General features: G+C 39.1%; 1 protein-coding gene across 1 annotated transcript; it reads left to right on the top strand.

The window, feature by feature from the left end:
- Window positions 1–22,287: 22,287 nt before the first annotated feature.
- Window positions 22,288–24,367, top strand: LOC140668526 (uncharacterized). The gene is made up of 3 exons (XM_072897606.1): window positions 22,288–22,445; window positions 22,806–22,980; window positions 23,293–24,367. The coding sequence occupies exons 2-3, from the start codon at window positions 22,813–22,815 to the stop codon at window positions 24,166–24,168; spliced, it is 1,044 nt and encodes a 347-aa protein (XP_072753707.1). The 5' UTR covers window positions 22,288–22,445; window positions 22,806–22,812; the 3' UTR covers window positions 24,169–24,367.
- Window positions 24,368–25,610: the final 1,243 nt, after the last annotated feature.

Genomic DNA, 25,610 nt, shown 5'->3' with positions numbered 1-25,610 from the left:
TACCCAAAGTGCGGTTCTTATCTCATACCTCCGGCATAATCACGAACCCTTTACAGCGGGTAAGCTCATCGATCCGCTTTGTCGTTTCAACGGCGAATATTCGTGCTGCCTATCGTAAAGGTAAGCCTTGAACATGCTTTTGAAGATGGTACGAGATTGTCTTTAAGAGATACCGACCAGATTGCCGAATCGCGATATATATCTTATTCTTGAATATATATAAGCTCTAATTATAACTTATAGTGTTGTTATAATAACACTGTAATAATAACAATAAATAAGATAATTGAATAAAATAAAAAATGTAGCAATCATACAAAGATATATATATATATATATATATATATATTTTTTTTTTTCTTTTCTCGAATGCTCTATATATACTTATTACCTTTTCATTAATAGGTAAATAATAATCTTTGGTTAGTTATTGTTATTATTCGGTTAGTCGAAAATTAATAAGATATCACAGTCGGTGAGCAGCTGTCAATGAGAAAAGTCTGTTGGCAACGACAGGAGCAACGTTTGATTCAGGCAATGTTATGAAATCAATAAACTGTCATCTTACATGCCCTTATGTCGAAACTCGTCAATTACACGCACGTACACGCGTATGTATCGGTAGATGCGTTAGGTGCAGATCTCGTAGCCACTGACGGGGGATGGTAAGACACGTTTCTCAATGCGGTGGCACTGCAGAAGGAGGATCGCTCATTCAATACGGGCGTATTGTTCGGGTCTTATCGTAATATCTCATAATTAATATCTCCGCATTGTGGTATGGATGGATAGGCAAGATTCGCTGCCAGACCCAACTGATAGCGAAAGCATTTGTACCCGGCAGCTCTCCATTTCTCTCTTTCTCTCTCTCTCTCTCTCTCTCTCCTTCAACCATCCTTACACGTTCATCCAGTCTCTATCCTCGTCTTTGACGCGACGGTCAAAGCTCGACGTTCACCGACTTCCACCGAGTCCCATGAAAATCTTGTTCTTAGACCGCCAGACGATCCCGAATATCGATAAGCCGTGAATCTTGAGCGGGATAAGGGTGGAGGTCTTATAACGAATCAACGAGCGAACAATTGTAATGGTCGCTTTGATGTATCGCGTTGGAATAAATTGGCGAGTATTAACTGTAATAATTGTTTACATATTAGTCGGATAATTATTTGAAAAGTATATCATATTAAATAAAAATGTAAAAGATACAATAGTTTAAATCAAATTGTCTAATAGATAAGTTTCGATTTAGACAACATCTTAATATTGAATAATTATTTAGCAAGTTAGCACAACAGCGTCTAAATATTCATACTGATGATTACACGTCGTGTCACCCTAAAATAATACGTCAAAGCCGTATACGTTTGCTGAGCTAATCAAAATACATACGCCGGTTAGATGTTCCGATGTGATTTGTCCGGTCCATTGAGACGTCGACCTTTCTTCCCTTGATCCTCAAGAAGTATTTCACCAGTCGTAGGAGGACACTGTTCGAGAAACGGCACTAAGGGTCTTTGAGGATCGCAAGGCGACGACTCCTGGTCCTGTTCGCGGTCGGAAGGAGGGAGGACCTTGCTTGTCCAAATGTCGGAATAGACGATAAACAGACGGATAGGAGGACCGTCACAGACGACCGTATCCGCTTGTAAGCTCAATGCTTGGCAGAATTCCTAAGACGCCGCACGTCCTTCAGCAGATATATCCGTATGTGCTCGGTGTAATTGAATGCATACATGCCGCTGTTCTATTCATACATTAATATAGTACAGTAGACGTGATTATGTGTTAGCATGTTTCCGTTCGAAATTCAATTTTAATAGTCGAAATCATATATGATGGACAACGGTAAAACCAACGAATAAATAATAGAGATTGAAATCGAATTGAATTTTGCGATATTGCGGATACGTTAAAAAAAAAATTATTATTGTTGCGTGTATTTTTAACATTATAACACTGTACTCGGCAAAATTAAATCGATGCGTTCTTCGAATTAAATTGTTAAAGGTTTAATCCAGGCCTATAGCTATAACACGATCGTAACAAAAATAGTTGTTAGCGTGGTTATAAAAAAAAGTTTAAGATAAGCATTTAGATGCAGAATTTATTGCATAAAATGCAAGAGTTCTCCAGTGTGAAACTGCAATAAACTGAAATAAGAAATTGCATTTCAGATGAGACGTTAACTAAGTTATTTAATTCCAGTGCACATCTTACTGCGTCCTTATTTCTGACTTGAATATTTAATTTCTTACTGAAGAATTAATGCGATGAGAAGTTGAGTAACTCTCGATATTCCCATTTTCTCGGTAGCCATGAGGAGAATAATGCAGGATGGATAAGTCGAAGGACCAAACCAAAACAAGCTGCGCAACAGTTAAGGCAGATTCTGTTTGAATATTGTTACCTTAACGAGGCGCAAGTATTTGCTTTGGAGATGTAATCCAGTGTACAGCTTGGAATATGAACGGCTTGGCGAATTACAGCGGTGTTTCGATTCTAAATCGACGAAAAGCCTTCGTTAATTGGCTTGGAATTTGCATTCGTTGTTTGAGCGCCAACGAGCTGTAAAATTGTATGTTAAAGTTACAAATGGTTAGTGCCAGAACTATTTCCTCATATCTCTGATACAATATATTTAAACCAAAAGATTTTTGATAATCAGTGGTATTAATTTTATTATTTAATAATCTCTGATGATAATATTATTTTCAATTTTATTGAAAGAAGAAAAAGAGACATAAGAAAGCAAAATTTATCCAAAGCAAAACATTTCTCAATTTATATAATTAATATTTATTCAAGGTGTTCATATAAATTTATATAATCTCGCATGACAAAAAGAAAGAAAGGTTTCGGTAAATTTCGCCAGTCGGATTGGTAAAATATCGAGCTCACCGTCGCCGGAAACGGCCGCCGCTAACAACAAGTGTGATGCGGGGGTCCGCGGCCGCTTGGTTCGACTATCTTTTACGGTGCGGGAGAGGGGGTAGTTTTCGGGGGTACGGGCCGAGGCGAGGAACACGAGAGAAAGAACGGCAGAGTTGGGGGTGGCTGGGAAGATAAGGCGAATCAAACCGTAAATAACCGCGAAACGGCGGAAAGGAAAGGGGGGGGGGAGGTGAGAGAGGCGCGGGTCGGTGCCGGGGACGGGGGGAAGGAACGAAGGAAGGGTGAGGGGGTACGACGCCTCGCCAGCTGCAAAACTCGCCGAGTTTTATAGTTGAATCGCATGACTCCGAATCTCCATACATTCCTCGCCTTCTCCCTTTTGCCGTTCATCCCCCTTCTCGCCGCGCCACCCCCTCACCTCCCCTCCCCCTTCGTCTTTCTGTCTTTCTCCGTTCCTGCACTTTCCGCCTTTTTGCTCGGGCCACTTCTGTTCCCCCGACCCCGCTTCTTTTTTTCGCTCCCCCTCCCCTGTGGCTCATATCTATTTTTATATCCCCGTTCCTTTCTCCGAGCCAGCGGCTTCCACTCTACCTGCGAATATCTCCACGATGGTAACACCGTGTGCGTATTATGCATATACGAGCGCGCAGAATGGAACAGAAAGAGGCGATTAATTCCGTATTCCTAGATACTTTCTAACGTCCGCACGCCAAGCTCATACTTCATGCCACCGTCACGGTCTTCGTGGTGTTTACGAGCGCCGTTTTTCGAAAGGAAGTGGAAAAGAATTGGACGTACGTCCAATATATCTGGGCTGTGCAGTCTGAAATTATGGTGGTACTGAATCTAGGTAGAATTTCTGAGAAAAACGCGATGGTTGTGCGGCAATCGAACGATACGATATCATGAGTTTGTATGGGCGTTACGTATGAGCTGTGAGAAAAAAAACAACGGAAAAAGTTACTGATAATTTCAACAAAAAGTTATAAAAAATTGTTTTTAATTAATTTATTATTTCTCCAGGGAATCTCTCGAGAAAGCATATTTCGAGAGCAGTTTATTCGCAATTTATGTATTCGCAACGTCGTCATCTTTTAATTATTTTTTCCGGCTATCGTGTAACATTATTAGCATTAATCATTGTATATCAAGACGAACTTGCACGTCGTATTTTTACGTGCAAAAGCACGCGGTGATTTAACCGCACTGCCAATTTTATCGGAGCGCGGAAGAAGTTCTCATCGAAGTGACGGTGTGCGTGTGGCATCATATCCATACATGTGTATGTGGTGCGACGAGGGTACCGACGAGGTAAAAGGCGGCCGTGGGCGGAAAGTGCACGAAGGAGGGTGGAATGCAGGCCGAAGTCGGTACTAATGCCGAAAGTTTTAACGAGTTTGAGTGATCGCGGTCGATGTAACCGCAACAATAATAGCAATAGTAATAATCATGCCACTGCTCCGAGGCGGTACGAACTTATCGCGTTACTCGCTATAAAAGCTTCGCTCGTGTATGTCTCTGCGTATTTCTCCCCGACGTTCTAGAAGGAAGAAAAGAATCGTTAATCATATTTATATTTTAACAGTCAATCACCAATAATACCGTCAAATATTTAATGTTATTTTATTACTAATATTTTTTCGCGATAAGATATACAATATATACAATATATGTATGTGTGTGTATATATATATATATATATATATATATGAAATATATGTATATATGAGACATGTAAATATTAAACATATTAATATATTTTACACATATCTTAGAATAAATTTATATTAGTAAAAAAATATGTAATTGCCTGAGTACATACAACATTTTTATTTTTTATCAATGAAGGTTACAGTTAATACGTCAATACTACATACTGCAATTAATCTCCGACAATGTTGCGTTCAGCTTTGTCCACAAGTTCCATTTTCGAGGAAGAATTCTTTTCCCCGCGTCAGCCAATGACCGATCGCGCAAGTCGTGCCAAATGGAATCCTCTTCGTCTTCGTCGACACTTCCTGAGGCTCGGGATCTGTAATACACGCGTACACGCACTACATACATACATACACACACATACACACACACACATATATATATATATACATACAGGTATAGACAGGTATTCTGAAAGAACGACCGACTGGGACGGTGAGGAACGGGGGTGGAAGGTGTTCGCGAGGGCCGACTAAAGGGTGTATGATTGATCGCGCCATGGCATGCCAGATAATGCAATTTTATTTCATTTGATTCCGCGGGGGTAATTGCTATTTTGGCGGGTCTGCCGCGCCGAACGGTCGACGGAGTGATGTATTGGCGTGGCTCTTTCTTCCTCTCTGCCGACTCTCCCCAATCCCCTTGCTGATTTCCCTCTCTTTCCTTTCGTCTTGCGATATATATTAACTCCAGCCAGGATTATTGCTCCGAGGGTGGAAAAGAGCGGATCGATCACGTGCGAAAGAAGGTTGAGAATCGTCGGCTCGCCGCTCTTTCGCCGTCAAAGACCGCGAGGAACGATAAATCCCACGTCTTCCTGCCATCTTGCTCTGGAAACGCGCCTAATCACCCGTACGATTGATTTAGATCGCCCGATTTACCTCGCTTTGAACTGATCTTACGTAACGCTTTCTGCGAGACTGAAAACTCGCGATGATTGCCAAGTTATGGCAAGGCATGTATAAATTCTTGTTTGACTAAGTTTGTTTCGTATATACTTTTCTTTATCGTTTTAATAATATATTTTATTGATTATATATTTAAGTAGTTATATGTGAATCATTTGATATAAATAAATTTTGTAGAGTTTTTTTTCAGAAAAATTTACAATAGTTTATATAATTAATTTATTATAAAAAACATTAATCATTGGTGAAAAATTACTTCACGTTTTACATCCGCATTGGCTCTTTATTGCTTAGTTTTACTTTAATATATTACTCGAAAGAAATTAAATATATATTGTATATTAGTTTAATTATTGTGGAATTTTATACAGAAGATTAAGAATCATGGTTGAATGTAAGAGTACATTAAATGCACGCGTTTGCAGAAATCGCGAAATTCGTTACTAATCGCATAAACAAAGCGTCATCTTCAAAATCCTGGGCATTCTGGGGTGATGTAACCGAAGCTTTCATCGCGATAAATACGAAATAATATCCAAAGGCAACATGCCGGGCGGCGCGCAGCAGTACCGCGGCAACCAAGCATCGTGTTTCTATTTGACGTCGCGGTGCCGCGGGTGCATGGCGTCGCCGCGCAGTTGGTTAGCGTTAATTGTAATGCTTTTTGGTCCATACGCGATTACACGATGAAATAATCCCTCATTTATGAGTTAAGTGGTCTGTGGAACTCGACGGCGCTTCTGATGAAATGCTCACGGCGAGTGCGCCGCCGGTTCTGAGGAGGGTTGTTGAGAAAAGAGAGAGAGAGAGAGAGAGAGAGAGAGAGAGAGAGAGAGAGAGAGAGAGAGAGAGAGAGAGAGAGAGAGAGAGAGAAGAGCGAAAACGCACGCCAGAGAGAGGATGTGAGAGTGAGAGGAGAGAGGGGTGGCCGGCGGATGGAGGTCAGGGGGTAGGTAACTGCGCCAGCAACCACGCGACCCTACAGCGATATGGTCCTTTGCTCGCATTATAATTACGTTCTGCCGTCCGTAAAATTGCAAATAATTAAGATTTGGTCGATGTGAGAGCGCGAAACATAATAACGTCGCGCGAGTTGTTTCGCAGTCGCACTTTGCGGCTGCAGAGAGAACGAGTCAAGTGCCAATGATTTTTCTTGTTCATCGAAACCGAATAAAAGTGCAGAAAACTAGTTTGATTTTTATCAAATCGGCATATCATTTTTTTCTATCGTAATCTTATCACTCTTAGTCAAATCGCGCATCCCTCTTTGTTTCGGCAACTCGGAGTGATCCTTCGACAGCACGTCGACAACATAATGGTATATATCGGTAATTAGGACGTAAAGTTAATAGGTGAAATTACTCGCTCGAGTCAAAGCCAGCGCGGTGACCTCGCGTCACCGAGCACAAATTACAAACCCTCGCCGTTTGCCGCGTTGTCGGTCTGCTTCTGGTTGTCGGTAACCATTCCGACACACGAACGTCGAGGCTGCCATTACCCAGCAATTTGGAATCGTCCGCGAGACATCAGAAGAACCAAAAATATACTTAGTCGTCGCACACGAATAAACATAATCAGCTCTCGTTCTTGGGGCCACTTCGGGAGCACCGCGACCAAATCCGCGCATCCTTGCGTGAAAAGGGGTGGAATGAGAGACGAGCTTGGCGCTCGTAAAAGGAAAAGTGTATTTTCAGTAGTTTACGCTCTGTCGAACAAAGCACACTTGTTGTAATTGTTAAATAGCGGATGTAATTCTTAGATTACATAGAAGAGTATTTGATATTATGTGCTCTTTTCACAATTCGATTGTTTGCAGTCTCTTTACGTTGGAAAATTATTCAATTGTGTATCATGTTTTTTATCAACGAAACATAACACGAAAAATATTTCGTGCCGACGAATAAGCATTTCGTACGCAAAGCTTGTTTTATAGACTTGCGTCAAGGTGATAAGAAACGAATTAAAATTGCATACAAGTTGGTCCGATAATGTGCACGTGAAGCAACGCGTTTTCGCAACACTTTGTCGATTCCGAAGCAAAGTGTTAAAGGCATGTTGGAGCTCACCATCTATGCGCTTCGCTGCGGTAACTTTGTTTCCAACCTTCCATCCTTTGACCTCCCTTACACTTTGCGTTCTCCTCTCCTTTTTCTCGCAACGTGAGATTATTCCATACAAATTGGCCGTGGCTTTTTTTTTAATTTACACTTGACTTGCACTGCAACCATCTCGGTCGTTCTTTCATGCTGCGACAAGTCGATGAATGGTGGGTTATAACCGCTTGTCCGCCATTTCAGCTATATATAATATACGTCGAGAGTTTTGTGATATTTCTTAATTAAATATAGCCTCAAGTTAAAAATGAAATTAAACAGAAGGCGGTGTTTTTTTGCCGGCTCGACTGGCATCGTGTCTCATTTCCACCCCCGACGAAACAGAATCCTTCCTACTCGGACTGTTTCTCGGCCCGACAATGGTGAATAAGGTTACCCAGTCGCTTCGCAGCTTCGACCAACCCCCTCTTGCTTTCTGCAGACCGCCCGCTATACATATTTCACGTCGAAATAATTAAACGCCGCCGGACCGCGAGTCGAGTCGCCCCGAGGTCGAGTGGAGCCGAGTCGCAATTATTAATTAGGTCGCAGCCACCTCGCCGATCTCGACTCTCGATTTTCTGATAAGGTCAACTGACCATTGGTCTTTCAAATGACTTTAATAAGCTTTCTATAAAGTGAAAATTATATCTTATGTATTTATTGAAATTTTTACAGTTGTTTTATTTCTGTTTCTTCCTATTAGGTATCTACAACTTATTTATAAAAATCTAGTATTTTTATAATAAGTTATACAATTACTATAAAATATTTTTGCAATATGTTTTATTAATTATAATTTATTTTGAAGAGAAAGAAAGAATACATTAAATATTCAATTCTCTTTGTTTTTGTACGTTTTTGTTAATCACACAGTCAACGATTATTTTCAATCATCGAGATTATTTATAAATTATTATAGATCTATGTAGATGCATAAATTATTTACTTTGTAACATGGGGGTTGGAAAACGAGTCATGCAACCACTAGCGAAATCCTGCATCCTCGGCCGTCTTGGTAATTTGTGCGCCAATTTGGGGGAGAGCCCTGACACTCGCGTATAACGCTAATTCTCGGAGATACTGTCAACCCGACGGCGATTATCAATTGCCTTGTCAATTACATCCCGTCCAGGGACGACGCGCACATGCTGGTAGAGACCCTGCCGCCGCCCTCTTCTTCCTACCAGCGGACCGAATCTCGAGCTCGGCCTGATCGCAACGAGTTATTTAATTACCACGATCTATCACCAGGTGTCAGCTTCCAGTCTATAATGCATGATCGATCGTAGAGCCTGGCCTTCCTCCTTCAACCCTTTGCTCCCGCACTTTGGAAAATGTGCGTACATTTGTGAGAGTCGTGTATATGTATATGTGAACGTAATAGATGATGTATACGAGATCTGTAGGTATTTTTCGTTACTTTTATGTTTGCATTATGTCTACATTATTGTGCTTTTAAAATTGTAAACATTTTTTATGATAAATTTTACACAACTTTCATGGTTAAATATTTAGAAATTTAAAGATTTTAGGAAAACTGTACGTAACAATATAAGAGTTGTCAAAATATTTGTCAAAAATTTGCACGAAATAAGCTGACGCCTCTATATCTCGCATTCGTCTCCAGGATGTGTTTCACCTATTTATCAAACCAAAAATCCACCTTATTCCACGCACGTATTGTCCGACGTACCCTCGAAAATGCGTCGAACGCGCGACGGGTTCTACTTAATCCTTAATTATCTCGTGTAAATCTTAATTTCTTCGTCCCTGGCAAGTCGTTGCTCGCAAAGCGTCGTTAACTACGCCCACGGTAAACACCGTTCGCGCAGTATTTCGGACGTGAAACTTTTTAAAGGAAGGAAGTAAGGAAGGGATCGATTAAGGTATAACTTCCATTAAGGTAACTCTCGATTGGGAGACCGAGGAGCAGGGAGGCACGGCAACGAAGGAACGGCGGCTACGACAGAACGATCCGGGCCCGTCTTTTTCATCGCCATTTTTATCGGCACGGATAAGACGGCCAAAGCTAATTCGCATTCCCCTTGATGTCTGGCGGAGTTAACGGTTTTAAGGGATGAAACGCGTATAGATCGGAGGTTGGTGGCTGCGAGCGTAGGGACGCTCGAAGGGCGAGGAGAAGGAGGAGATGGCCGAGGCGAGGAGGCGAAGCAAGAAATTGATATAGCATACGAAAATGAATTGCCCCTTTGCCGAAGAATGTTCCACGGCAATCTGCCCTGCGTCTCGCTTTTTATGCTTTTTATGCTCATTTTCAATTTTCCTCCCCGCTCGTCCTCCGTCCCTCGCGGAGCTCGACGACGCCCCCAGGTTTCCCATAAAACCTTGCGGTATTACAATACCTTGTCGAGCCTCTATCCCCGCCGGCACCCTTCGCGTCGATAACTGGATGAATACAAACGGACGCATTATCGGTGTCAAGGCTCGCATCTCCTTCGTAAAAAAGACGTTTTGCGTATATACCAGACCGCGTCATTTTCCAGTATTTAATGAGACATTGATATTTATTGAAGTACTGAATTTCATTGTGTCATATTTATTATCGCTTTACAAATTTAAAATTATAAGCAGTAAAATATAAATCTTAATGTGGTATCTTTAATCATATTCATAATTTATATAACAAACCAGTTTCTTTTTATTAAACTTTTTATTCAAAAATCTTCATACATTTCCTCTTTTTAAATTTAGACATTTATAAGCAATCATTTAAATAACATAATGCAAATAATGTATATGTGTTTTTCTAAATATTTTCAAAAATATTAATTATTTTGCCACAAGTGTATATTAATGACATAATGTTGGATATTCTTTTAAATTTTCCTTTAATTAGTAAAAACAAAATCTCATTCTGTCAAAAATTATTAATACATATTGATATTCAAATGTGAATGTCGCACGAGTCGTACAATTCCGATTAAAACGTATCCGACGAGCGGAGATAAAGATCCGATTCGAATTTGAAACGACATTCTAGTAGTAGGATGTCTGACGCAAGGTAGGGGCCGAAGAAGATAAATTTCAGTCGAGAGGCAGCACGGAATCAGGAATCTGGTGCGTTTCTCAAGCAATCGTTGCCGGCGCGAGATAGGGCCGCGTTCGTTCTGTTGCTTATTTGTCGCCGGAGAAACGAAACGAGCCGGGGAAATGGCGAATCTGGTTTAAGAACCGGGGAGGCTTGTGCTCGATACCGTGCAAATAACACTCGCAGACGACGAGCGTCTCTCTGCATCTCTGTTCCACGCGACCCTCGGGATCTTTCGTTCGCATCGAACCTCCCTTTCGATGCTATCGACTCGTACGACCAAACGAAGGGATTCGTGACGCTTTCCGATAAGATCGTACAAATATCAACGTTGCGAGAAGAAAATTAAGCGCGAGGAAAACTATCGTTCGATTAGCATGAATATCGAAATTTAAAAGCGTGTTTGTTTTGATTTGGATTATATGTATACGTAATGGTAATTCGTTGATTGAATTTAATACTTGAAACGGTGATTCTCTCGAATTGTCTCGCTAATCTGACAAGAATGTAACCACTATTCCGAAAAGACATCACTTAACGGCGCACACGCGGTGGATGATGAAAAAATAAAAAAAGAAACGAGAATTCCCTCTCTCATTCATATAAATCGTTCGTTGTGCGATGCGCTACGTACGCGTATCTCTTACGTCTGGGCGAACGGCGGAAGAACACAAAGCTAATGCAATTTTGCAATTACACCAGGCTCGCCCATTCCCTCTCCGTTCTGGAACCGTCGAGGGATGCGGAGGAATGCCCGCGGATACCGTTGCCCTTTCCTACCCCTCGGTCTCCTCCTCGCGAACAACGCGAGAATATTTAAATTTCGTTTCGTTTCCGCGTCGTTATTCTTTCATCCGTGCCGCCACGGCTCGGCCGGTGATTAATTAGCGAATCCAATCGCTGAGTGTGGAACGTATGCTGTCGCATTGTCGCTAACTTGGCAGACGCAAGACGGATTCTACTTATTTACTATGAGATAAAATATGATTCCCTTTCGAAAATACCAGCGCGTACGCGGTTTCGTATTGTTTTTTTTTTTTTATGTTAACTGAGCGGTCGTATTTTTACTATCAATCACAGAAATTTATTACGAGATGCTCTTTCTTCCGCGATTGCTCCGTTTCCTCTTTTTGAGTGTTCTCTTTCTTATTATTATTTATTGATTTTATTTATTCTATGTTCCCGTCACGTTCACCGTAGCACGTTATTGGGATAATAAACCTCGGTAACGAGTAATAAATCCTATGATTATCATGATATACTGGACACCGTAGCGAGATGGATCCAGTTCTTTCATCCCCCATTCGATTCCCATATTCTCTGCCGGTTCGTCGAAAACTTTCCGAAGAATAATCCATTCCGCATAATTCTTCGCATCCGAGAGAAGGAAGAGGAAAAGGAGAGAGATTCGGCGTACTCTCGCCGCTGCTGTATTAGATTTGCTTTCTAGGACACTTTAATCAGAATGTACCTATGTAAATTTTTGAATACACATCCCCTCGTCTCCCGCGATGTTTGTATAGGTCAGGCGAAGGTATTTTCCTGCCGAGCGGAGGACCTCCGTTGCAACCGCCGTCGCCGTCGTCGCCGTCGCCATCGCGTCCCGTGAATTAAAGAATTTGCAATTCTGAATTTCAGGTGATCGCATACATACGCCGTCCGGCTTTATCCGGCCGACGACTCGCCTTTCGTCCGCAGCGCGAACATCGACCGCGGCCACCACACGTTCTTTTGAAGCAACGTGAATGTGTACGAGATATTTATATTATGTTACAACCGAGCTCATTTTTTTATATTTTTTCCTCTCTCTCTCTCTCTCTCTCTTTCCAAAACTTTTTATGCCTTCGTTTATGTCTTTTTTAGATATTTTTTTTTCAGTGGAATCTTCGTTAAAGAAAACTCAATACTTTCGTAAAGTTAAACGAGCAATTTTTTGTATGACATGTACAACGTTGTACAACAGTAATCGTAGCTTGGTGATCGCAAAATTTACAATACATTATTTTTATCGTATTTATGCATATATCATCGCGTTCTATGCAAAGTTGCCTTTTGCAAAAAATTCATACGTAATAAAAATTCTTGTGAAGAGAATTATTGTAATAATTATTACAAATGTCCTCAAATTATAATATATTACAATTTATGCCTCTCAAATTAACGTATATAATTATTATCACGAAACAAGCTATAACATAAATAAAAATAATATACTATTCCTTTTGTTGATTTCTTTACGAAGAGATTATGCCTCTATTTAAAATTTTTTAATTGATTTGGTATAGACTTTTCCGTAAATTTATTGAATTGAAGAATCTTTCATCTCCGTTTGCAATCTTTGAAAAATCGTTTCTTCTATACTAACAACGATGTATAGATACCGTAAATAATTGTATATAACAATTTTTTTATTTTTCTTTTGTTCTGAGACGTTTTGATAAAAGGGAGAAAAAACCTTCCATTTGAGAGTAAATTCTTGGAGAGATCTTATTTAGAGTAATATAGTGTAATAATAACATACATGGCAAACATGGTCTTGTAGTATTAATTTTCATATTTACAAAAGATTACTTTAATTTGCTTTATTTCTGAATAATAAACTCCTTCAAACTCATATGAAAAAAAAATATGAAACTGTGTAAATATTCAGCCTTGAATCCCCTGCTCATGTCGATATCTCGCGTGCATTACTCGAGTGCAACGTACACACTCAAGGTGGACATCAACGTAGCGCGTCGACTGGTTAGGCACGAATTTCAAGATGAATTCCGACGGACAATTACGACATTTTAATTGCACAATACCCAGGCAGTGGGAACGCAGGCGAGACGAGAAGCGAGCGAAAAGAGAGGCGCTCGCGAGAGGGTGGCGAGGCGGAGACGGCGAGAAAGAGGAGAAAGACGGACACAGAGGATGCGCCGCGTGTGCGTGGGAGGGAGGGGGTGACCAGGGGATAGTCGGGGGATGGACGGGCACAAGAAATGACCGACCAAGCGCACACGCGTATAATTATAATAACATTACTTGACAGAGATGGCGGCGAGAGGCGAGCGCCCGGTCGGCCAGGCTCCGCCGAGCATTGAAATATTATACCTACCAAAGAGAAAATAATTAAAATTCAACCCTTGCGCTCGCTCGCATGCGAGCCCGTGTCCGTGTGAGCAGCGGCGCACACACGCCAATTCATGCGCGCCTTCTACGTGGGGTAAACCGACCTCTCCCTTTCCCCCCTCCCCCTCCTTCACCCCTTCTTCGCTACCCCCTCCATTGCTCGTTCTCCAAGGATGGGGTTTCCCATATTTTTTCCAGCGCCCTAGGTAACAGGTATTCCGGAAACGTTTGTTCGTTACGTACGTGCTTCTGAGCGCTGTTGTAGTAAGTAGAAAAAGCCCCGGACGTGTACCTTTCAAGTTGGATTATCGAGCCGGATGAATGCGCGCATTCACGATCGTACGGCTTGACTCTGACAGCATTATTGTTACGAAACGGTATCCAGTATCTACATATCGATGCTCTTCTGCGGTAATTGCCCCATTACGCGTTTCACCGATCTCCATAATTAATCGGTTTTAATTCAAATCGTTAGTCGCTGTTTAAAAGTAAAAATCTCTAACGAAAAATAATTTGAATAAAAAAAAGATATATTAATATAAATTATTTAATGCGGAATTATCGAAAGGAAATTATTAAGAAATAACGTGTCTTTTATTTAGAATAAAATATATATTTAAAATAATGAAAAGATATATACTTTCATCATCATTTGGATAAGATTTCTCTCTTGTGTTTTCTTTCGAAACAATGAAAATGCTTGACTCAACAATGAGCTCAGTCGATCGTATACGGTTAGCCATATCGATTCGACGTAACCACCAGGCAATAAAGGTTGGATCCCGTGAGAAGGTGAGATGGACACGGTCGTCTTAATTGATATTTTAATGGACTCTGCGGAAAAAAGTCCTTGAAAATCGGCCCCCGAGGCCGTGACAGAATCGCGAGACAAAGGAATTAATGGAAGCCGCAGAGATCCTTCTACTTTAGCACGTTCGCGGGCAGGAGGACTCCCTCTTCCGTTTTCACGGCTATCAATAGCGTCGCCGAGAATTTGGGAGCCCCGTCAAACGCCGTCGGTTATAATTTATTCAAATTAGCCCGGGGATTATTCATGAAAAAGTTACGACGCGGAGGCGAGTCGACGTTCGACGGCGAACTCGCTCGATAATATCGCTTTATCTCTTTCCTACGAGATTAATATAGGTTTATTATACGACGCGGTTTCGTTGTTTTGTCCCATCCCGCGTGATTACTCGTAGATCAACGTAAAGGCAAAAAGCTACCTGCCTCGCCGAGCGATACGCAAAACTTACATAACTATTCGCGTTATCTCCCCGCGAGTGTGATAATACAAATCGTTCGGTAACACATCATCGGAAAACTTCAATTTTTATTTAACTTTTATTATTCAGTTACCATAGCGTTAATATATTTAAAGCCAATGTTTTTAAAATATAAATTTATATTTCTTTAAAGCGTTATTTATACGCACAAGAGCAATGAAAGTGACGTGTCACCACCAATCAACGATCTATTCAACGAAGTATGATCGCTCTTTTTTTTTTTTTTTTTTTTTTGCGCGCGGGAACATCAACGGGCATTCCGACTCCGAGAATAATTATTCGCGCTCTTTAGAAGTGCAAAAACAAGGAGCACGCAAACGCGAGCGAAGAGCTCTCGTTGACACGGGAGCGCGCGCAAGGCCGAATCACAGCGGCTCGTAACGGGTCGTACATTATGATTTAATGCTAACACTGTGGTAATGTCGTCAGAGAGACTCCTGCGTATAAATAATTCGCGTGTCCGGACACCCAACCCCGAGGACCGCGAAGTCCGGGGTGGACGAGGGTGCAGAAAGAGCAAGCGGAGACGGAGGGAAGAAGACGCGGAGGTTGGGGGGGCAGGGAAACGGCGAGTTTTTAATGCGGCATCTCTAGGGGCGACGAGGATTACCAAGGTTAAAAAGGAAGTTTTTAATAATTTTTCATTTTCTCTATATTTATTATCGCACGTTTCCTAACCGGGGGTGGGAAATAGGAGGATGGGAGGACGGAGAGTTGTTTTGTCGGAGACAATAGAGGGTCGGTAACGCCGGACCGTCTACTGTCGCGGGGGGGAGAGGGAGGGTAATGGGGAGAGGTAAGGGACGGGATTTCACGATTGTCAGTTGTCGTTGTGAAATTTTAATTCGCCCTCTCTTCTACTTTTCTTTTTTTTTTTTTTTTTTTTTTTTGTAATCGTTCTCTCTTTCTCTCCCTCGCTCTCTTCCGATCTTAGCGCGTAAAAGCCATCGCAATCCCTCCATCCTAATCCGCAACGCGAAGTCATTTTTATAACGACGCGTCGGATGCTCGCAGAGATGTAGTGCCTTTCACGCGCAACGCTTCTCATTCATTTACATGGTGCATGGTGTTGTTCGAAATTTCACGTTACCAAATCTGGCACACTGTTTCTCTCCACTTCTGTTTACATCATGTTCTCTTCTGTCGCTTTTCTCCACATGCTGGATGCTTAAACATTTTACGTTACGTATCGACGAGATCTTTTTGTATTAAAATGTAAAAATATACAGATTTTAAAAAAATTTTTTTTTAAGATAACGAAATTGTTTACTGAATCAGGTGGCAAACACTAACGAGTGATTTCCAAGAGACAAACTCGCTGGGGAATAATCGCGTTTGCCAATCAGCTTGATCGAAAAGGACGGAAAAACGCTGATGCGAGAAATTCCATGAGAGAACGCGCGGTGCAAGGAAGGGGATGCAGGAAATTCGTCCGCGCTAATTTGTCGCGAAGATCGTGAAATTGAAGCTGGCGCGGAGTCTCTTCTATTGGCTCGAAGCATTCCACCGTGCGCCTTTCTCCTCTTTTCTCCTCCCCTTCACCCTCTTCTGGCCACTCTTGCCCCGTTCTCCCTTCGTGATACGAAGCGTCCTATCGTATTTTCTACGAGCACCGTTCCGAATTACGAACGTCGGAAACCTTAGCGACATAAAGAACGAAGTAAAGTCGGATAGCGGTTGAAAATCGTGGGAGAGAAACATTTTTTTATATAGTCACATTAGAATAGCAATTGGGTATAGTTAATTTACTACATTTTAGTTTTCATTAATGTTTTAAAGCAATATCTTTTTGGAATTTTTTGCAAAGTCTACTTGTAAATTAATAGGTTCTTAGAATAAAAAGATGAAAATATAAAATTACAAATAAATGTAATATTTTAAAAGTGATAAGGATCTATTAAACAGGAGGTTCAATAATATTTCTAAATGTAAAGTGTTTTTAGTTAATTATTAATCGCACGAAAATCACGAGTACAACTACTCATTTACGCTGCTTATATTGAATGTAAAGAGCAGAAAAATTATGTTTACACAAGAAACCCGCGGTGGATATCATTTTCCATCTAGCAAGCTATACCCGTTTCGTTTCAGACCTTTCGTCTCTTTATCTTGAAACCCAGTGAGATATACTACCGGTGTATTAATCAAGAACGCAGGGCAACCTGCTTTATGAGTCTTGAAGTATCACAAGTAGTAGGGGGGGGGGGGGAGGGAGGAGCAGGGCGAAGACATCAATGTCAATAATAATTCATTGATTACTTAATTCATAGTTGCCATGACGACCGTCTCTCGCTTTTCCCTCGCCTCCAAGCTACTCTGTTTTTCTCGCTTCGACGAAGGAGAGTACATACCCCTTAAACTCATCTCACACGAAACGCGTCGATTATTTCTTCAAACAATCCGTATAAATTAAAAATCATACATCTTTCAATTTATACTATCACGATGTACTTTATATGATATAAACGAATCGATTAAGATCATCAAATTTTAATTCTTTTTGTTCGACGTATCTCTAGAAACATCAGGCATTCTGTTGTGAAAGTCGCATTAGCCTTGCTTACGGGTTCGCAAGCAGGCAAGGAGAAACACGAAATGAATATTCAGAAGTTATTAGTCTGTAGTGAAATGTGACGGGGCTCACCCTTCTCGAAAACCACCCTGGCCTCCGCCACCGTCGCCCACTCCTACTACTCTCGCCCTCCCCTCTCATTCCCGTCGCACCCCTTAGGCCGGTATAGATTTTGCGATACATCCTGACGGAAATACTCGCGAGCGAGCGAAAGAGCGAGCGAGACACCCCGATCTGCCACTACCGGTCCAAGAAGGGGTTGAAACGGCGGGGATGAAATCGTGAAAGATGAGGAGGTTGCGGGAGGTGGATACGGATAGACGGGATCGGCGGGGCGTGAGGGTGATGGGCGAAAGGGGCTTTATGCATAAGCTAAGAAGCGCCATTGACGGGAACCGAGAAGAGTGTATGTATGTATACCTCGACTGTGTGTAGCGGCACACTTGATAAACAAGACTTTGGTAACACCCACGTGACGTAACCCCAGCACGTATCTGGAAGTCGCCAAGTATAATCACATACCAGGAGTAAAGGTGCGTCCCGATTAAAGTCATCCGGAAATATTTCGAATGATACGACTTGATAGTACATTCGATACAACTTGGAATAATTTTACAATTCACTGTGCACGAGATAAGAATTCATATTTTGTTTGCTAAGGATATGATTTTTAATATATATATTCCACGAAGTATAGAGCCTATGTAATCAACATATGTGTAAAATAGATTTTTGAAAATATTAAAAATTATTATATAAAATAAGATTCCATATAAAACATGATCGTTTCCAACGTTCATATCGTGAATAATTAAATAATTGATAAAACTAAAATATAAGTAACAAATAATGTTGATTGTGAAGAATGTTGTTTCTCATCTTAATTCTATCTCTTTGCGAGTTAACTTGCGATCGATGGAGAAACAAATGTCGAGTAACAGACGCTAGTTTACGTTAGTCGCTCCATCTCCTCGTCAAGTAGCAGCCCACAATGGAAATACGATCCACGAAGCATATATATAATCCCAATGTGTTTCGGCAGTATTTGTCGACGAAGCGCGCATGGACCGGATAGAGATCTCCGACAATCGTGTAAACGTCTTTACGAACGGCACCATCTTGGAAGAGCGTGTCGTGGCGCAGACGATATTCAAATGGCATCAATTTCTGCGAAATTGCTCCCTATATCTACCCGCAACCTGGATGCAGGCACTCCCTTTCCGCGAGAAGGGTGAGCAGACCGTATTGGCAGATAGCTACAGCATCGTTTTACAACCCCTTATCTGGATAAGTTACGGGCATTCTATTCGACGATTCTCTCTCGTCCGAAGTTACGTCGTCGAGGGTGTCATCGATTTCCATGGAAATCCCTGGTGCGTGTAACTCCTGTGCTATGTCAGATTGCTACGCTGTCTTATCGCATTGGAACGGTCTAGCAAAAAATACGATAGTAAATAGTCGATTCTCATCTACAAATACGATGCTATCCTTTGATCGATTACAAGTTGAAAATATTATTGATTCGTCAAATTCTTCTTTTGGTCGAAATATTTGCTCTTATCGTATCGTAGATCTACATAAAAGTTTCAATTATTATTCACAAAAACTTGATAAGTTGTTATACTGAAATTACTTGGCGAGTGCACGTTATTCAGCAAATAACTCCTTCGATGAAAAGCGTTTGTAAATTCAAATTTCACGCAACATAATATCCAATGAGTCGAAGACTCAGTCAATCAAGCTGCGGCAGCAATCTCGGAGGAGCCTCCGTTCCTTCTTTCACCTTGCCGCAGAAGAAACACCCGCGGGGCTCGGCAACTTTTTTTCATCAGCATTTTACGGTTATACCGGCGCATTAATAATGCACATGCTTAATATAAAGAGAAGCCCGCGAGTCTCCGTCTAATAAACTGGAAGAATGCTTTATAACCGTCCGCGGTTTTTGGGTCGTGAGGGGCGACCGGCGGAGGTGGCGAAGGGTGTGCTGGAAGGCAAACTGAAGGGGGTGGCTTTCTTCTTTATGCCCGCCAAACGGCCAATCTCTCCTTCGCGCGTCGAAGGAAAGTGGCCTAACTTTCTGGTGTTACGAAGAGACAACGAACTCGTCGCGCGATGTATCCCATGGAAACGCGAGAGTCGTTAAAGAACCTCCGCCTTCCTCTCGTCAATTCTCGTGTATATATAATATTCCTTCCATCTCATCGTGAAAAATTTAATTTGTCAACTTAAGTTGACTGGAGAGGTGAACAATGTGTCTTGTATAAATTTTGCAAATTGGACTTTAATCAATTCACACATCAATTATATCAAAACGCTTCTTAACATGCTTTTATAGAAGTTTTCCGTAAATAAAGAAACATTATATATATATATTTATTTATTATTATTTATGATTACAAACTCGGGGTAGTTGACTCATATTGGTAACACAGACGTAAATCATCTTTAGTATAAAAATTTTCATATCCATCTTATGCTTGAATGCCAAATGAATTTTTCGTTCTCCCCGGGTTGATTTCAGAGTTGCGAGCGAGAGGAGGCGCTCCAGATAGCGAAGGTGAGACTTTTTGAAAAATATGAGTTTAATAAAGAAGGTGGTATGATGTATGGCTTCGCGTTGGGAAAGGGGACCCACCAGGATCAACTAGCTTCGATACACAGATATTGTATACGTAATATAACTAGATGAAGGGAAGGGGTGTGATGTACTGGGTGTCAAAACGTCTCGTGAAAGACGTTCGACGGCTTTCACGTTGCTAACAAAATTGCGGAAAACCTTCCGTTATAATATAATTGAAGAAGAATGGAAAATATTCACCGTTTGTAGATCGCACTTTTCTTATCATGATCTATCAAAAGTCAGAATATAAGAATATCTCTGTTAGAAAAAATTTGATGTTTATCAAATTTAATATTGCATATCTCCGATACATATTTCTTTTAAATGGTATTGTTTTTTGTCCTAGCAAGTCTTTTGTTTTTTATACATTTATTGTATTTTACGCTCAATTGATTGGAAAATTGATTTTTTCTTAACAAAATATTTGTTACTATTTTTTTTACAAATTTTCAATCTTTTAAGAAAATTATTTTTCTTTATTGAATATTGAAATTTGTTAAGTATCATGTAAAATCTACTTTTAAAATTTATTAAAATAATATATTAATATTAAATAACATATCGATCTTCAAAACACAAAACAGATTCAAACTATTTATTATTATTACAGGCTATCGCATGTTATTCGAAAACATTTTCTCGCCCTACATTCTTCTCGACGCATAATATTGTGCAAGGTATTGAATATTTCATCACGGACATCCGTATTTTTCTCCGGATGATTGTCATTCGAAGAGTTCCAAGAGCGACAGGCGCGTCCAGACAGGCAGCACAGGGAGCAGCAAAATCAATTATTCATTCGAATTGGCCGGGAAAAAGTCCTAATTATCCGGAGCAAATACAACCTTAATACGCAAAAGTGTACCACCACCTCCCCTTTCACCCCTGGTCGTTCTTTCTTTCTCTCTCGCTCTCTCTCTCTCTCTCTTTAGATATATCTACAAACGCTACTACCCCGCAGTCACTCTTCGGCACAACCTTCTCCTTCTTACCGTGAATAACCATTTGTATTTCCAATTAGCTTTGCTAATAAGAAGACGGAGGCATTGCCGTAGTTTAAAAAAATGTATAACCTCATCCAGCCACTGGGGAAATAAAGAAAAGCGCCGCCCGGGTATGACAATACCGACGGGTCGAAGCGGGGTTACATCGGACGAACTACAATTAAAAATCCCCGTTTCACCCTCGCATTTTAACCCTGGCTCCTCCTTATGTCGTATTAACGACTCGGGTTATACAAGGATGACTATAGATACATCGTATCAAACAGCGAAAATTTTTTTGCCAATTTTATGTTTGATCCCTTCGCATTTCCTTTTTTATCTTTGCTCTTTTATTTCATCGCTGTCTTGATTTCTTTTTTTTTTTTTTTTAACATCGGGTCGATATAGTCTTCCTTGGCAAAGCAAATAAAATGAATTATGAAAATATATTTGAAAGTAAAAAAAAATATTTACTTTGTTTTTTTTTCTTATCATCTTTTTCTGATAATTAGTTCTGATATAGTTGAGAAAAATAAGTTTTTAATAGAAAATATAATTAACATTTGAAACCCAATGTCTGCTCTGAGTTGTTAATTGAATAATTAACATAATATGTGTTACACAGTATTATTATATATTTCGTACAAGATAATATATAATTTATTATTCAACTATATATAATTATAATAAAAAGTCATTAAATGTATAAATTTACTTTTACAACGCTTTTTTACATTAAATCTTTATGTAATATTTATGTACATTATTGTTATCACAATTTTTAATTTCAAAGAAATGGCCAAAATTTTATGAAATATTATTCTAAATATTATTATAAATATATTTGGACATGAATGAATGAATCATGATCGTACGAAATAAAGCACAACACTGTGAAGAAAATAGCCTCCGTGATAAACTATTTCCATGAATATGAAGCTATACCCATGTTTGCAAACTCACATTTCCGCGACTCCGCTAAGGCTTTTGTTGTGTCGATCGTCAAAGTCGCACTGAGGTCGATTGAATGACGGCCAATTCAATGATAGGTGCGATAATCTTGTCAGTTGTGATCGGTATTTCATACAGTGTGTATCGCGCTGCAAAGATTATAGGAATCAGTAAAAGAGTATCAAGTGTATTACGTGCTTGCATTTTCAATTAGAATAACGAGAAGCTGTACATTGACCATCTTTTTAAAATATAAGTGTATGAATTATTATTAATATCTTACTCAGAAATTATTGCATATATTTCCAAATTGAAATAATCTTAAATTAATTCTCTCTCTCTCTCTCTCTCTCTCTCTCTCTCTCTCTTTCTCTCTCTCTCTCTCTCTCTCTCTTTCTTTAAATATGTTAAATTTATTTAAATTTATTTCATATTTATTGTTATTATAAATGGTTATTTAAATTATAAGATTATTAATATTAATTACATGTTTCATTAATTTGTAATCTGATTTTATAATAGAACTTAAGATTTACTATTTTTATTACATAACTATCAACTTAGATTGATAATTATTTTCTATTAATAAATTAATCTTACTATTTGTAATTGTTACAGTATAAATATGAGAATCAAAACAGTTCCAAGACAGAGAATACTGCAAAGTAATATTAAGATTGCATCTGATGCAACAGAAAGTCCTTCGGATGAAGAAAGTGTAGATGATAAAAAAGATTATGATTCAACGGATGCATATAAATGGCCGGGACTAAATGATCAAGATTCATATCAGGTAAATGATCGATATAAATGGTCAACATTAATATTTGGTATTATAATTTTCGCGAGTCATTTTGCATTATTATAAACTTATGCAAAATATACAAAGTATATAATTAATGTATAAATAATTAAATAAAAATTGGCTATGAAATATATATGTATAATATCTCTTTCAATAATTATTAAAAAAAGTACATCTTTGCGATTAAATTATATAAAAACTTTGTATGCACATAATTATAGAGATGTAGAATATAATTTTATTTAATATTGTATATTTATTAAATTTTTAAAATATTAAGATAAATATTTTATTTAACAGACTTACGCACCATCTTCAAATATTCTGATTCCAATTCCAATTCTAACGTCCACTAGTTTGGGCAATGAAATGACCTTGTCCACCGCTATATCGCTCACTAACGATGACAACAATAACGTGGAGATCTTGAATCTATCAACAAAGGATGCTTTCAATCGCGATGATAATATTGCGTCAAGTACTTCCACCGAGCCAGAAGATAAATTGAAAGATTCTTTCCTTTATAAAATCATGACTGATCCAGACTTTTTGAAAAATATACAGAGAAACAAGCAACCAAAGAAGTTTGGCTGTCTTTTTTGCAAGGAAGAATTCGCGACGTGCGAGGAATTGACAAGTCATACAGACGTGAAAAAGAACGATAACAACCAGATCGTCTGCTGCGCCTGTAAAAAGACTTTTGCCGAGAAGAGGTATCTGAAGTATCATCAGAGGTGTCATTCTGAGAGGACCAAGTTCACCTGTGACATTTGTACCAAGAAGTACACGAGGTTGGACAACTTGACGAGGCATAACGTGTTGCACGTGAATCCCGACAAGTTCGCCTGTACGATCTGCAACAGAACCTTCACGCGCAAAGATCTGCTCAACAAGCATCGGAAGAGTCACGAGAAGTGTAATCTTTATTGCGTGAAATGCGGCAAGTATTTCAGAAGTATTCTCACGTTGGAAAATCACCAATGGACGCATCGCGAAACATTGAACACTTCGGCAAATACAGTTGTTTGTAAGACTGAGAGTTTAATTCCCGCTGGAAATATAATTTGCAAAATTGAGAATTCAGTTTCCGCTGAGAAGGAAGTTCATAAAAGTCAGGATTTAACTTCGGATGAAAGTTTAGTTTGCAAAACTAATGATGTAATTCGTAAAACTTAAAGAATTTATCTTTTGATATTTGTTAGGTGAAACATATACATAGATATGTGTCTATTAACTGTTCACGCGCGTTATCTCAGTTTTTCTCATTATATCTTTTCATAATCAAAACAAAAATTTTCAAGACAAATATTATTAAGTAAAGTACAATGTATTTTACAAAAAGACATAGACATCTCTCTTGTTAAACTTATTTATAATACGAATTTTCGTATAATTATTACAAATCTATTATATACTGTAATTCTTTAGTATATAATCTATACATAAAATTAGTACAATTTGTTTGATTTATTGCAAACAATATAAATTAAGTGTTTTTGTAATTAAAGTATACGATTAATATTCATCATGATATATATATTGTAATTTGTTATTTATGTTATGTTACTATTATTGTTGTATTTAATATTTTGTAAAATATTGTAATTATTTTGTATAATTTTGTTAAATGTGTTACGCAACATATAATATTATTACTATCACCAACATTGAATAATCTTAACATATACATCAATTTTTCTTTATATTATATAAAATTTTGACACAACAATATATTTCAATTTTTTTTTCGAAATATATGAAACTGTTCCAACTTACATTGTTTTTTTCATATATTGCCAAAATATTCATATTATGCATTTTATTTTATGTGTTCTGAATAATTTTGAATATTATTTATAAAGTACGTATTCTTCATGTACAATCTTTTATAACCGGTGATGAAGTAGAATGCTACTATCCTCACAAAAATTGTCACTTTTCGTTCATTTTAGTTTCATTCATATATTATATCACAAGTATCTTATATTTTTTCATAGTTCTTTTCATCGTTCACTTTCTTTTTCATTCTCTTACAATTTAATGCAATTAAGTCGAGCGTTAAAACATCATTCTTAATTTGCCAACGGTAATCTTTTGTTTTACACGCAATTTTAGCATGAGTAAACTCATGTTAGAATCTTTCTCACTTTTCTCCCTCTCTCTCTTTTATTTTCTGCTTTCTTTTTTTCTACTTAGCACACAATTCATTTTTCTCATAAGAAATATATGTATGTCATCATCGCATTTACCATGCATGGCTTTGACGTTAAGTATTTCGCTTTACCGATTCCGATCAACTTTTTCATTTTACTTTTTTCACCTAGCCACACTCGCTCCATATTCTCTTTGTTCATGGTATCTTGAAAAACTTTAGAAAGGTTTTTCCGCCGGCATCGAAAGAAAACTCAACGAAGCACTCAAAGATAGAGCAATAGGAGAGTCTGCCAATTTTCAGTGCCTCTCTCTTTCTCTCTCTCTCTCTTTTCTGTCATCTCGGAATTCTCCTGTATCCCTTTGATCCACTTACTCGTCCAACGCGTATCGCGTATGCGGACTTGACCAAAAATGTAACAAAGTTTCCAGGAACGTCCTCGTAGAGAGGCCAGTACAGATTCTGC

This window comes from Anoplolepis gracilipes, chromosome 8 (genome assembly GCF_047496725.1).
Source record: "Anoplolepis gracilipes chromosome 8, ASM4749672v1, whole genome shotgun sequence".
Taxonomy (NCBI): domain Eukaryota; kingdom Metazoa; phylum Arthropoda; class Insecta; order Hymenoptera; family Formicidae; genus Anoplolepis; species Anoplolepis gracilipes.
This window is presented reverse-complemented; position numbering and strand designations above follow the sequence as displayed.